Here is a 14765-nt window from a genome sequence, read left to right on the forward strand (position 1 = left end):
TTTACAGTTTATCTACCACCTCCAAGGGGTCTGAAATAGTTTGTTGTTCTTTTTGCCTTATAACAAATGTGTGGCTTAAAACAACACACACTCATTATCTCACAATTTCCATGGGTCGGGAGTCTGGGCGTGGCTTCAGTGAGTCCTTGCCCAGGATCTCACAAGTATGCAATCAAGGTGTATGCCCAGGCTGGGGCCTCACCTGAAGCTTGGGATCCTCTTTCAAGATCACATGGCTTTTGAACAAATTCATTTCCTTGAAGCCGTCCAATTCATGGTGCCTCTATCCCAGCTCCTATCTGTTCCCTTTACAACATAAATCACAATTATTTTTTGTCAGTGAATTCCTTGACGGAAAGAACCTAGCAGAGTGGTTTAGCATATAATTGTTAGCTTAATCAAGTATTCTATTTGGCTATTTGTAACCCATATCACTTTCCTAATTAGTTTGCTATCATCTAGAGGGCAGAGCCCTTTATCATTCGTTTGTCTCCCTCCAGGTGGAGGTCTAGTCCAGCGCATGGTTTAGCATTGCTCAAATCTGATGTTTTTTTGTTTGAAAAAAATCAGATGCAAGAATAAAGGTAGGAACGGGAGAGCAAGAGAAGGTGTAGCAGAGCAGAGGGATTTTGCGAAAACTCACGGGGGCCGAAAATGGGAGAGGCCCAGAGCATAAGGCAGCCATCTTACTTAAATTTCAACAAGGCGGTCCACCCCCACGTGACGTCAGAGAAGACTTCAAGAAGCTGAAGACACGCCTCTCGCGAGAGGAAAGATAGCCCAGGAGCAAGTGTACGCCTGTCCGTGCCCCGCCTTCCCTGAGCCCCACCCACTCCCCGGTCCTCACTCCCACCTTGAACCAGCCACGTGTGACGCCATGACGCGTGCGTGCCCGCGGCGCAGGGGGCGGGCCCGCGGCGCGCCACCGGAGGAGGAAGTGGTGCGTTTGTTGCTCCCTCTGCGCCCACTGCTGGCTCCCGGGGCTCGGAGAGGGGCAGCTGCCATCGCCGCTGCGTCGCCCCCTTTACTACTGTTTTCCTCCATGTGCCCCGGCGCCGTCGCTCCCCTTCCTCAGGCCGCCGCTTACCCCGGGGTCTATGGAAGTAATGGAAGGACCCCTCAACCTGGTGAGTAGCCCACAGAGGGTCGTGTCCGCCCTCGGGAGCTCTTGCTTCAGGAGTCCGGTCGCGTCTCCGGCTTGCTGCAGACCGTTGAGGCCGGGAGGCGGGTTTGGCGGGGGTGGGCCTGAGGGGTAGGGGAGGCGAGCAGGCGTGGTCCCCCAGCGGCTCCGCGCAAGCAGCCCCAGAAGTTGCCCCCTTTGGTATCCCCGGGAAGCTATCACGTCCCACTTCCCGCCGCCCCGGGGCTCCCCTTGTCGCAGTGCCCTGAGCGAGGGGCTTCCACCAGCCGGGAAAGCCGCCACCTCTTCAGGCTGGAGGAAATGCCTCCAAGCGCCACGTAACCACCTCGTTGCAGCCTGGAGGGGCACTGAAGCCGGCCAGGCAGCAGTGGTGTGTAATGCTGGGTTTAACTTCTAACACATAGGGTCTGAAGTCTGAGCCTCCTTAGTTTGGAGAGTTGGAGTAATACTCGCCACCCCCATTTTTCCCTCCACCCATTTCTCATCTACATTCAGATGCATAAACTGAGAATCTCCCTTCTCGAATAAGTTAGAGACAGCTGGATAAAAAAGAGGGCCGTCCCTGTTTTTAGTTCCGTTTCATCACTTTAGGCATCATGAAAATACGGTAGGTGTTTGCCCTTCTCAGAAAAAGCGCTCGCTCACAGGCTATTGGCATTTCAGATGTTCCCATTAAAACAGCAGCGAGCAACACAAGTTCTTTTCTGACTACTGACTGACTACTGCATCTTTCGGTTTCTTAGAGGGTACCTATTTTGGATAGAGAAGTCAGATTATTTAAGGTTGTAGACAGGCAGGAGGAACTTTTGGAGTCACAAGTTTGCAGTTTATTTGCGGTAGTGGGCGATGGTGGCATTGGAGAAAGGGAGGTAGGAAGAATTAGTTTCTCAGGTTGGAACTCTGAACCCTAGTGTCGTGGAAGAGCCCTAGGCTGCATTTAAGCCATTCTATAGAGACGCAGTAGAGCTTGGTGGTTTGAATAAGGATTCAGGAGCTAGACTGCTTGGATTTCAGTTCTGGCTTTGTCACTTAATAGTTCTGTGACCTTGGGCAAATTAGTTGACCTCACCCTGTTTCTGGTTTGTTGTGAGGATTAAAGGAGTAAATAGGTGTAAAGGGCTTAGAACAGTACCTTGTACCTAGTACAATGTAAGAGTTAGCTATCATAGTAATCAAACCATAAGCTCTTAATTTAAAATCTCATTTGTAAAATGAAGGCTTGGGCTTGCTGCGCTTGAAAAGCCTAAGATTCTAGGACCTATAGCTGTTGTTCCCAAATAACCGATGCCAGGTTAGCTGCTCTGAGAAGCGCCTCCCAGTTTTAAGTGGAGCCTGCCCCCATTGGTAAGAGTTGTTTACACTTAAAAAGAATTGGACAAGATTTGTGAGTTTTTAAAAACCAGGGACATATCTTGCACTTTTTTTGTTTTTAAGGTGACGTATAGTTTACAGTGAAATATAATAGATGGCTCAATACTGAAACTTCACAGGAATATTATTAGAAATAACCAGCAATTTACAGAGTGCTTCAAAATTCAAGTGTCCTTGCAAAATGACCATTGGTTCAGTTCCAGTTAGCGTCACTTTATTTGGCTAGAGGCTGCAACATAATGCCAGCCAACTGCCCCACTAGTGTGTGGTAGCTTATGAGAAGACTGGAGCTGGGTGACAGTTGTAGATGGAGCAGCAGAATCACCAGTTTAGGAAAAATTAGTTAAATGGTGACAGTAGTATTATCTTTCTATAGAGGAGAATGTTGGCTAGAGCCTTGTCAAGCAGGCTAGCATAGTTCCACAATCCAGCCATAAAATATACGTGGACAAGTATCAGAAATTTGGCATCTTGAATTCTTACCGTTTGAGATTTGAAAGATCTGAGTTCTAGCTTAGCTGTTTATTGGAAGGTAACAGTTGGACAGAGATAAACATTTACTTGAATCATGAAGTGCTAAGTACCAATGAGAGGCCTCTGAATTTGTCACTCAGTTTTAAAAGATGGTTGTTGTTTTTTTAAGACTATCACTTTTTTTTATGTCAGCAGTTAACCAACTTAGTATCCAGTTGACTAAACGTGAGAAATAGTTCTCAGTGCTATGATTTAATGAGTGCCTGTGAAAATCCCAGTAGTTTATATAGGCTTTTTCTAATGACATTATAGTGTAGTCCAGATTTGTTGTATAAGGACTTATTACAGTACCTAGGTTTATAATTATGTGTCCTCAGAGTATCCTTGGAATTTAGGAAGAATTGCTTCCCAGTTTTACAGAAAAATAAGCCTAGACTGAGAGAAACTAAGTAATTACTTAGATTGGTGGATCACAACTTATTTTAATATCATGACCTTTTCTAACAATAGTTCTGAATTAATGTACAGTACTCACCATTTTCATTTTAGTATGGTCCTTATTTATATTGAATTGTGGATTCTGTGTCATTAGTGCCTTTGCTTTAGTATTGATTCTCTTATGGAAGGTTTGCAGTAAGGGCCTTATGTGCTTATTTCCTGGCGGTAGATTTTTAAGATACAGAAGAGATTGGTTCAAAATAGTCATTTAAATATATAATACAGATACTGTGTTCTAGTTCTCTGGTTTTTGAAATTGGTCAAAAGAAAAACTAAATCATATTTCCATTGTTGGGCAGAGGAATAACTAGTCTTTGGACTGAATAAGTTTTGTTTCATCAGTTTTTTTTCTTTGGTCAATTTTTAATATAGAAAAATTATAACTGATAAAGCTACTTAGTGTATATTTAGGCATTTCTTTCCATTTAAATTTTGTCAAAGTGAGTGCTGGTAGCAAATGTCAAAACTTGGCATGAGATAATTTGTAGTTCTTTGATATGTTTACTGCCTATTTGGGAAGTGATGTCAGACCTTAATTTACACATGACTGTTGCTCATGCTTTGTTTACGTACTCTGCAAACTCTTAAGGACAGGGTCCATGTGACTATGTGGCCACAGTTGTATGTGTTTGGCTCTATTAAGTGCCGAGAATGTTTTGTTGAGTAACTGAGCTTCCTTCTAGAGTGGTCATTTCTCTTCTAAGACAAGGAATCAGATATGTGTTCCAGAGAATGGCCTTGTACATACCCGGAGCCTTATATAATTATCCCATCTTACTTATGGTGGCAGTAAAATCTTTAAGGTAAAAAAGAGGCTGTTTTGAACCACTTCCTTGTTGCCCTAAAAAATTTCAAGTTCATCCTGTCACAGCTATGTTGGGCCCAATGGAAGCACTCTAGGGAAAGGTGGTAGAGCACTAAGACTTATCCAACAATTACTAAGTGCTAGGATTGGCATCCGGCACTTTACACATATAGTTGACCCTTGAACAATGTGAGGATTAGGGGTGCCAGCCTCCTGTCTGGTCAAAAACTCCATGTATAACTTTTCACTCTCCAAAGACTTTTTTTATGATTATATTGTTAATTTTTATTTATAACATTACTACCTTCCTTAAATTTCTGAATATTCCTTTATTATTTCCACATTTTCTGTATATTCAACAATAATCATAAATAATTTTTTAAAAAGATTTATTTATTTATTTGGTGGGGCGGGTGATGGGCAGAGGGAGAGGGAGAGTGAATCTCAAGCAGACTCCCTGCTGAATGCAGAGCCTGATGCGGGCTTAATGCCACGACTCTGAGATCATGACCTGAGCTGAAATCAAGAGAGTCTAACGTTCAACGGACTGAGCTACCCAGGCGCCCCCCCATAAAGAATATTATTAATACATGAGAACATAATTTAAATATGCCTCTGTTATTTTACCAGTATTTACATAAACTTAAATATTTCTGTTTCCATGACCCTAATAGTCTTATTTATTTAATGTTTCAAGTTTTTATTTAAATTCTAGTTAACATATAGTGTACTGTTAGTTTCAGGAGTAGAATTTAGTGATTCATCACTTACATATAACACCCATTGCTCAGTCACAACAAGTATCCTCCTTAACACCTGTCACTTAGTCCACCGCCCCCCCACCCCCCACCTACCCTCCAGCAACCCTATTTGTTTTCTGTAGTTAAGAATCTCTCTAATGGTTTGCTTCCCTCCTTTTTTCTTTCCTTATGTTCATCTGTTTTTTTTTTTCTTAAATTCCACATATGAGTGAAATCATATGGTATTTGTCTCTCTGACTGACTTATTTCGTTTAGCATAATACTCTCTAGTTCCATCCACATCATTGCAAATGGCAAGATTTCATTCTTTTTGATGACTAAATACTCCATTGTATATATATATACCACATCTTTTCTAACCATTCACCAGTCGATGGACATTTGGGCTCTCTCCATAATTTGGCTATTGTGATAATGTTGCTATAAATATTGGCATGCATTGTTCCTTTGAATCACTATTTTTGTATCCTTTGGATAAATTCCTAGTAGTGCAGTTGTTGGGTCATAGCGTAGTTTTATTTTTAACTTTTTGAGGAACCTCCATACTGTTTTCCAGAGTGGCTGCACCAGTTTGCATTCCCACCAATAGTGCAAGAGGGTTCCCCTCTTCTCCGCATCCCCGCTAACCCGTTACTTCTTGTGTTGTTAATTTTAGCCATTCTGACAAGTGTGAGGTGATATCTCACTGTAGTTTTTATTTGTATTTCCCTGATAATGAGCGATGTTGAGCATCTTTTCATGTGACTGCTGGCCATCTGGATGTCTTCTTTGGAAAAATGTCTATTCATGTCTTCTGCCCATTTCTTAACTGGGATTATTTGTTTTTGGGGTGTTGATTTTGATAAGTTCTTTATAGATTTTGGACTAACCCTTTCTCAGATATGTCATTTGCAAATATCTTCTCCCATTCTGAAGGTTGCCTTTTAGTTTTGTTGATTGTTTCCTTGAAGTCCCAGTAGTTCATTTTCGCTTTTGTTTCCCTTGCCTCTGGAGATGTGTCTAGTAAGAAGTTGCTCCGACTGATGTCAGTGGGGTTGCTGCCTGTGTTCTCTAGGATTTTGATAGTTTCCTTTCTCACATTTAGATCTTCCATCCCTTTTGAATTTATTTTGTGTATGGTGTTTAAGAAAGTGGTCCAGTTTCATTCTTTTGCATGTTGCTGTCCAGTTTTCCCAACTCCCTGAAGACTTAACTAATAGCCTACTGTTGACTGAAAGTCTTACCAATAACATAAACAGTTGATTAACACATATATTGTATATGTATTATGTACCATATTCTTACAATAAACTAGAGAAAAGAAAATACTAAAATCGTAAGGAAAATACTTTACAATACTACACTGTAACTGGAAAAAAAAATCCACGTATAAGTGGACCTGTGCAGTTTGAACCAATGTTGTTCAAGGGTCAACTGTATTATTTATCTTCTTAGTAGCTGTATATTTCCCCATTTTACTGATGAAGAATTGAAATGCCAAGTAAATGTGATAGTGGGATTTGAAAGCAAGATTCTCATTAAAATAGTGATGTTACTGTTAGATCAGTGTTTGCCTATTTGTTTTGACTGTGATCCACAGTAAGATTTTTATGTAATGACCAGTACACACATACATATGTATATATTACTGCAGAGCTGCCACATTTTGCATATGCCTCTTGAAGTTGTGCAAAATGCAGGGGCTCTCATAAATTTCACCCAAAACAAAACTCTAATATTTACTATTACAAATATTTTTTAAAACTTTTAGAGTAATATTTACTATTATTTACTATATAATGTTTCCTATTAGGTTTTTTAAACTCTAATATTTACTATTAGAGCTTAAATATTTACTCTAATATTTACTATTAGGTTTTTTAAAATGCTGGTTTTGACCCACTAAATTGATTTCACAACTCACTGGTGGATTGTATCCTACAGTTTGTCTTCACAGCAGATGGTGGCAGTTCTGAAGAAAAGTAAGCTACACTGGAAAGGAAGTAGGAAAAAAGATGCAGCAGAGCTGCATGTGGGAGAAATTGATCCTTAGACTTAAAATCAAAAACAGGTCTTGGACTTCTCTAACACTTGAACAGTTATCGTAAGTATAATTACATTACATTAGTTTGACAGGTCAATTCAGTACTTACTTTACTGTTAGGAGATACTACTTGCCTGTAGGAGACTTACAGTGAATTTATTGGGGAAGGGAGAGTAAATGCAGCTTCTCCTTTGCTTTCTATTGAAGACCCTACCACAAGGTTCAAGAGGACATTACATTTTCCTCTGCCTTTTTGGTATCGTGTTTGTTATGGTGTTCCTCTTGTCATCTTTACGTACAGCTTTCCCCAAGGGCACGGAAATAAATACATGAAAAGTAATAGAAGGTAATACTGTTTTCCTTTGGGAAAAAAGACAATATTGAATCTGTATTTTTAAAGCAGTTAGTATGTGGAAGTAGGAGGTATTTCTTGGTGGGGGCAGTCACTAAGTAATCTAGTTGTAGTTAGGATTTTCACTGGTTGCAGGTGATGAAAGCCACTTAAGATTAGCTAATGCCAAAAGGGATAATTTATTGGAATCAAAAGAAAGGTGCAGGAAGGGCAGGGCTACAGTGTAGGTGGGTCTAAGAACATACGGGACCTGAGGCTCAAAGATAATCAGATTCTCCCTCTGCCTCTTCAGGCTTGACTGCTTTACTTCTCTCTGCAGACTTACATTATTTGGTTAATTCCTGAATGTCACATTAGTTACAACCACTTAAAACTTTCTTGACAGACTCTGTGTTCCTAAGCTTGAAAATCTAGTGGAACAAATTCTTTAGGTGTCCAGGGGACGAGGTAATATAAGAATATGGCAACTTCCACAAGAATCCTATTTGATTACCTAGGAAGAAGAGCAGTTAACAGAGTGGGATTATGTGTAAAGTGTTGGCTGTTTCTGAGGAGGATTCAACAAGGGAGGAATTTGTGCAGGGCATACAGTAAGACATTACTAAATCTGAAGCTGTTTTACTTTTTGTAAATGTTTTAGAACATTTTGTAGTATTGGGCTTTCATTTGTACTCAAGAGGGAGTAGGAAAATTCTGGTTAAAATGCTCTAGAGATTGGTTGTTGGATGAAATAGTGAATGAAGTAAGTGCACCAAGGACCAATTATTTCTTTGTATATATGTATATACATATGCGTAGTTATTTTAGATTTTGATGCAGTTTTATTCTGATACTTTTCTGAAATACAGTAATGTTATGTCAGCATTTATCAATCTCCCATCCTTCCATGCGACTTAGCATTCATTCCCTCATCCAGCTAACCCAACAACTGTGAGTAAGTACTGTCTCCTCAGATACTGTTCTGGATCTCAGGCATTCAACAGTGAATGGGACAAGGTCCCAATTCTTACAGAACTTTTGTCCCACGTCTCTAGTTTTCATCTGTTGTGTCCTCATTCCGTATTTTCTTTAATATCTGAAGCATAGTTAGTTACTTTGAGTTCCTTGATGTGAATTCCAATATATGGATTATCTCTAGGTCTGTTTCCGTTGTCTTTCTCTTTATTATCAGTCACTTTTTCCTGCTTCACATGCTTAGTAAGTTTATTGTATGTCATGCATTGTGGATGATGTGTTGTAGAGACTGAAATAGGAATTTTCCTCTAAAGAGTATTTTGTTCTGGTTGGCAGTTAAAATACAGGCAGATCACCATGATCTAGTCTAAATTTGGTTTTTAGGCTTTATTAGGGTGGGCCTATTTTACTTTTACCCATAATGCGTAGAGTGTGATCCTTAGTCCCAGGGCTGACCTTCCTGGGGTCTGAACTGAAAGCTCTGGTGTTCACCAAGGTTACTGTAGTCTGTACAGCCTAAACTGCAACCTGTCTCTCCAATGTTGTGTGGCTTCTGAAATGTCTGCGCAGTGTCTGCTAGGCCTCCTGGAGTTATACCCTGTGCATGTGCAGCTTAGGCATTTGGTAAGGACCTGAGAGGACTTAAAAAAAAAAAAATTATTTATTTGTCAGAGAGAGACAGAGAGCACAAGCAGGGGGAGAAGCAGGCTCCCCGCTGAGCAGGGACCCCCAATGCGGGGCTCAATCCCAGGACCCTGGGATCATGACCTGAGCCGAAGGTAGCCGCTTAACCGACTGAGCCACCCAGGCGTCCCCTGAGAGGATTTTTTATGCCTATTTTTAGGTTGTCTTCTTCACTGCAGTTGCCTCCAATCCTGGACCCTCCTCAAATTCCAGCCTTTTGACTCCAGTCCCCATTCCTCCTTCCCAATTAGATACTGCCGTCTACTTGGGTTTTATTTTTCTGCACTACATTTTGGAAAGTGCTCTCAGAAAGAAAGCCAGGTGAATGTAGTTCTCACCTTGTGCTTTTCCCTTTTCTTGAAAATGTAGCCTTCTGTTACTTTTTTGTTCAGTGTCTGTAAACTGTTTTTTTATATACTGTATCCAGCTTTGTAATTGTCTACAGCTGGAGGTAAGCCAATGCTAGCTACTCCCTCATAGCTGGATCATAAATCTAAATCTCCATGAGAATTCAAGAGGTTCTCAACAAAATTACATCAGTTTATTGTAAACCCTAAATGCCAGAAAGTACTTTAATATGAGATTGTAGTATCATGAAATCTAATACTTAGTACTCAGTGACAAGTATCACAACCTCATGAGGATTGGCCAGTCACTGCTTTCCCTATGTAAACATCTATTTCTAGGGCTGCCTGGATAGCTCAGTCAGTAGAGCATGTGATTCTTGATCTTGGGTTGTGAGTTGAAGCCCCACAATGGGTGTAGAGTTTACTTAAAGAAAAAATTTTCAAGATAGAGTTTGAGGCAGCTTACAATGAAAGATGAAGATGCCATACTATTAATATATGACTTATACAGCAAAGTATTCCAAGATTTAGGAGCTTAAAATAACACACATTTGTTTTCTCACAATTTCTGTGAGGCAGGAATAAGGGCATGGCTTAGTTGGGTCCTTTGCTATAGGGTCTCTCAACACTGCCCTCACAAAGTGTCATCTGGGGCTGCAGTCCCATTTGAAGGTTCCACTGGGTCAGGAGCTACTTCCGTGTTCACTCACATGGTTGATGGTAGGATTTAATTCCTTGAAGGCTTTGTAATCAGCTTTTGGATTCAGTTCCTTGCTGGTTGTTGGCAGACTACCCTCAGTTTCTTCCACGTGAGCCTTTCCATAGGGCAGTTCACAACAGGAATGGTGGCTTCATTAAAGTGAGCAAGGGAGAGAAAGTGCTACCAAGATGAAAGTGACAGTCTTTTGTAAACTAATCGTAGAAACAACATCCACCACCTTTGCTATATTCTGTTCCCTTAGATGCAAGTCACTGGGTTTAGCACACATTAGAGGGGAAGAGATTACATAAGCGTGTGAATACCAGAAGGCAGGGGTCATTGGGAGCTACATCAGAATCTGCTTACTACAGTTGTTGATAGAGAAGCAAAGAAAATAACTGAATCAACAAAGAATATCAAGAAAATATAATTGTGTGGGACTGCATCAAACTAATAAGCTGCACAGCAAAGGAAATCATCGACAAAATGAATGGGAGAAAATATTTGCAAATCATACATCTGATAAGGTGTTAATGTCTAAAATATATCAAGAATTCATATAACTTAATAGCAGAAAAGCGAACAGTCCAATTAAAAAATGGGCAAAGGGGGGCGCCTGGGTGGCTCAGTTGGTTAAGCGTCTGCCTTTGGCTGAGGTCATGATGCCAGGGTCCTGGGATCGAGCCCCTCATCGGGCTCCCTGCTCCTCAGGGAGCCTGCTTCTCCCTCTCCTCCTGCCTGCCGCTCCCCGTGCTTGTGCTCTCTGTCAAATGAATAAATCTTTAAAAAAAAATGGGCAGAGGATCTGAGTAGACATTATTCCTTTTTTTTTTTTTTTTTTTTTAAGATTTTATTTATTAGAGGAAGAGAGCATGAGTGATGGAGAAGTAGGATACCCTCCTGAGCAGGGATCCCGATGCAGAGCTCAATCCCAGCACCCTGGGATCATAACCTGAGCTGAAGGCAGACACTTAACCGACTGAGCCACCCAAGCACCCCAAATAGACCTTTTTCTATAGGAGACATGCAGATGGCCAACTGGTACATGAAAAGATAACTAAATCACTGATCATCAGGAAATGCACATCAAAACCACAATGAGATACCGTCTTACCTATGTTAGAATGGCTAATATCAAAAAGGCTAGAAGTGACAATTGTTGGCTAGGATGTGAAAAAAAAAGAGAACCCTTGTGCACTATTGGTGGGAATGCAAATTGGTGCAGCCACTGTGGAAAACAGTATGGAGGTTCTTCAAAAAATTAAGAATAGAACTACCTTATGATCCAACAGTTCCACTTCTGGGTATTTGAAGAAAATGAACACACTAACTTGAAAAGATATATGGACCCCATGTTCATTGAAGCATTATTTATAATAGCCAAGATATGGAAACAGCCTAAGTTTCCATTGATGGATGAATGGATAAAGATGTGGTACTTATACATTGGGATATTATTTAGCCACACACACACACACACACACACAATGAGATCTTCCCATTTGTGGCAAAATGAATGGACACAGAGGGCATTATGCTATGTGAAGTAAGTCAGAGAAAGACAGATATGTGTGATTTTACTTACATATGGAACTTAAAAGGCAAAAAAAAAAGAACAGGCTCATAGAACAGATTGGTAGTTGCCTTAAGTGGCGGTGAGGGGGTGCTCAGAATAGATGGAGGAGGTCAGAAGGTACAAACTTGTAGTTATAAATAAGTCCTGGGATATAATGTATAGCATGGTGACTGTTGCTAATAATACTGTATTGCGTATTTGAAAGTTGCAAAGATAGTAGATCTTAAAAGTCTTCATCTGAAGAAAAAGTTTTGGGGCAACTGGATGGCTCAGTTGGTTAAGTGTCCGACTCTTGATTTCGGCTCAGGTCATGATCTCAGGGTCATGCTTAAGATGCTCTCTCTCCCTCTCCCTCTGCTCCCCACCTCTTAAAAAAAAAGAAAGTTTTTTGTAATGTATGGTGTATGATGTTAAATTATTGTAGTGATCATTTTCCAATATATACAAATATCAAGTCATGTACACCTGAAACTAATAAAATGTTACATGTCAACTATACCTGAATTAGAAAAGAAGATATCCTATGGGAAGCAACTACTAATGATTAGTTAACTGTGATGTATTAGAATGGAAAAGATAATCAGGACAGAAAAGACTAATTTTTTATTTTTATTTTGAAGTATTTTATTTTGAAGTATAGTTGACATATATTAGTTTCAGGTGTACAGCGTAGTGATTTAACAATTCTATACATTACTCAGTGCTCACCATAAATAGTCACCATCTGTCACCATACAACGTTGTTATGTTGTTATTGACTATATTGCACTTTTCATCTCCGTGACTTATTTTATAACTGGAAGTTTGTATCTCTTAATTATCTTCACCTATTTCGTTCATCAGCCCACCCCTCTTCCCTCTGGCCACCACCAGTTCTCTGTTTATGAGTCAGTTTCTGTTTTGTTGTTTTGGAAAACACTGATTTTTATGAAAGATTTATATACACTTCTATAAGAAATCTAGAGGGTTAAAACAGACAAAAAATTGAGCTCATTTGTTTATCAGCAAGGGAGATGAAGATGGGTTAATGGAATTGAAGCTCTTGAAGAGTGTTAGGTTGCTTTTTCCGCCTAACAGTTTCCTGGCCAGGATTGATACTTTAAGAAAAAGATAAATAAAATTTAAGCTTAATTTGTTTTGTTTAGTAGCCAAAATAGATGCATTCTTGGCTTAAACATTTTTTGACTGGTTAGTGAAACCATTCATAAAGACCTGGAGTGTCTTTTACCCTTTCTTAATGAATATGAAATACTGAGATACAGCCTTTTCCATAAATCAGTGCATCTTGAAATACTTGGCAAAACCCCCCCCCATGTTATCAGAATTAAAATATATCACTGCCCAGACTGCTTTTAGAATCTCTCAACCAACATTCCCATTTCAGTTGCTTCTTGTTCCTGTTTTATTTTGAATTACCAAAGAAACTTATTTATAGACTTAATATGTTTAATGGCTGTGATTCTACCAAGAACGGTATTTAAAGAGATTAATTTTAACTTAACAGGATCTTTAAAAATTGTTTTAAAAATAAGTATTGGGGTGCCTGGGTGGCTTAGTAGGTTAAGTGTCCGACTCTTGATCGCAGGGTTGTGAGTTCAAGCCCCAGTATGGAGCCTACTTAAAAAAAAAAAAGAAAAAGGAAGTATCAATAATAATAAATAAATAAATAAATAAAAATAAGAAGTATTACCAAAATAAATTTCCTATAATATCTTCAGTTAGAAAAAAAAAAGCAATTTAGTCTCCCCAACTACTTTGTGAACTTGATGGCAAGTACCGCCAAGGCTTCTCTTGTCTTTTAAGTAGTTTAATTTTCATAATACTCTCATTTTAGAGATGGGAAAACTCAGGCAGAAAGTTAAGAAAGCCAATTTCATGTGTCTAGTAAGTGTTCAAGCTGAGATTTGAACCTAAGCAGTCAAGCTCTGTATGGAGTCTGGGCTTGCTGGGTGTCTAACAAGAACTTAGTAGGAACTGTATTTTTTTTTTTTTTAATAGGGAATTTGATTGCTATGATGCCAGATGACCTAGAGTAGGTGTGTGTTTTTATTTTATTTATTTATTTATTTATTTTTTAAAGATTTTATTTATTTATTTGACAGAGAGAAACACAGCGAGAGAGGGAGCACAAGCAGGGGGAAGTGGGAGAGGGAGAAGCAGGCTCCCCGCTGAGCAGGGAGCCCGATGCGGGGCTCAATCCCAGGACCCTGGGACCATGACCTGAGCTGAAGGCAGACGCTTAATGACTGAGCCAGCCAGGTGCCCCAGGTGTGTGTTTTTAAATGAGCTGTAACTCCTGAATTGGCAGAGTGATCAGAGATTGGACTTTACATGGGGAGGTTTTAGTCAATTCAAGAGGAGTAGGAGATACTGTTCTCACCACTTGAGAACTTTTTCTTTGGTGTTCAAGAAACAATTTATTCTGTTACTGTGGAGCTTGAAGTTGAATTAGGGAGCTTCATAAGTATAGTACAAGGTAGAAAGTGGTTAATGTCATCAGAGACACAGATGCAGCATCAGAGCGAGGTGACCTCAGAGAGCATCTCATCCCTGCTTCTCAGAGTGTGTCTCGGAGCCAGCTGCTTCACCTGCACCCGCTCTAGACCTACAGAATCAGTCTGCATTTTAACCAGATCCCCAGGTGATTTGTATTCCATTAAAACTTAAGCACCAGTCTGGTCCATGTCTATCATTTTACAGAGCCTGAAGAATGAAGTAATTTAACTAGTTAGTGGGAAAGCCAAAACTTGAGTCCAGAGCCCTGGGTTCATGGTAGGGATGGATCTGCACTTTGCCATGCACAGTTAGGAGGTACTTTGGAATTTCAGAGCAGGTTTGTCTCTTATGTATGGCTTTTCTTGCAAAGCTCAGAAAGGTTAAGGCACCTGCAGATTCACCCCTTTCTTTTTTTCTTTTACCACCTAGACTTAGAGCCTTGTTGATAGAGTGCCAGTTGCTTTATATTAGCAGAACACATTACTTAGAGAAACTGCGTTGATCATAACTTAGCTTTCTTCATGTATAGTCTCTTCCCAAAAGATCTGTATCATTTCTGGGTACTATAAAATACTCCTGTGCT

General features: G+C 40.0%; 1 protein-coding gene across 4 annotated transcripts in view; it reads left to right on the forward strand.

The window, feature by feature from the left end:
• Positions 1-904: 904 nt before the first annotated feature.
• The window catches only part of NRBF2 (nuclear receptor binding factor 2), a 33412-nt gene continuing 19551 nt past the window's right edge, over positions 905-14765 (forward strand). For 3 of the 4 annotated variants that reach the window (XM_032423766.1, XM_032423770.1, XM_032423768.1), the window contains exon 1: positions 905-1127. In XM_032423766.1, the coding sequence (XP_032279657.1) occupies positions 1098-1127 (30 nt within the window). In that variant the 5' untranslated portion in view covers positions 905-1097. Of the gene's footprint in view, positions 1128-6973; positions 7134-14765 lie in introns of all 4 variants that reach the window. The other variant, XM_032423769.1, reaches the window with a different exon arrangement.

Source organism: Phoca vitulina, unplaced genomic scaffold, assembly GCF_004348235.1.
Source record: "Phoca vitulina isolate PV1807 unplaced genomic scaffold, GSC_HSeal_1.0 scaffold29, whole genome shotgun sequence".
NCBI classification, from domain to species: domain Eukaryota; kingdom Metazoa; phylum Chordata; class Mammalia; order Carnivora; family Phocidae; genus Phoca; species Phoca vitulina.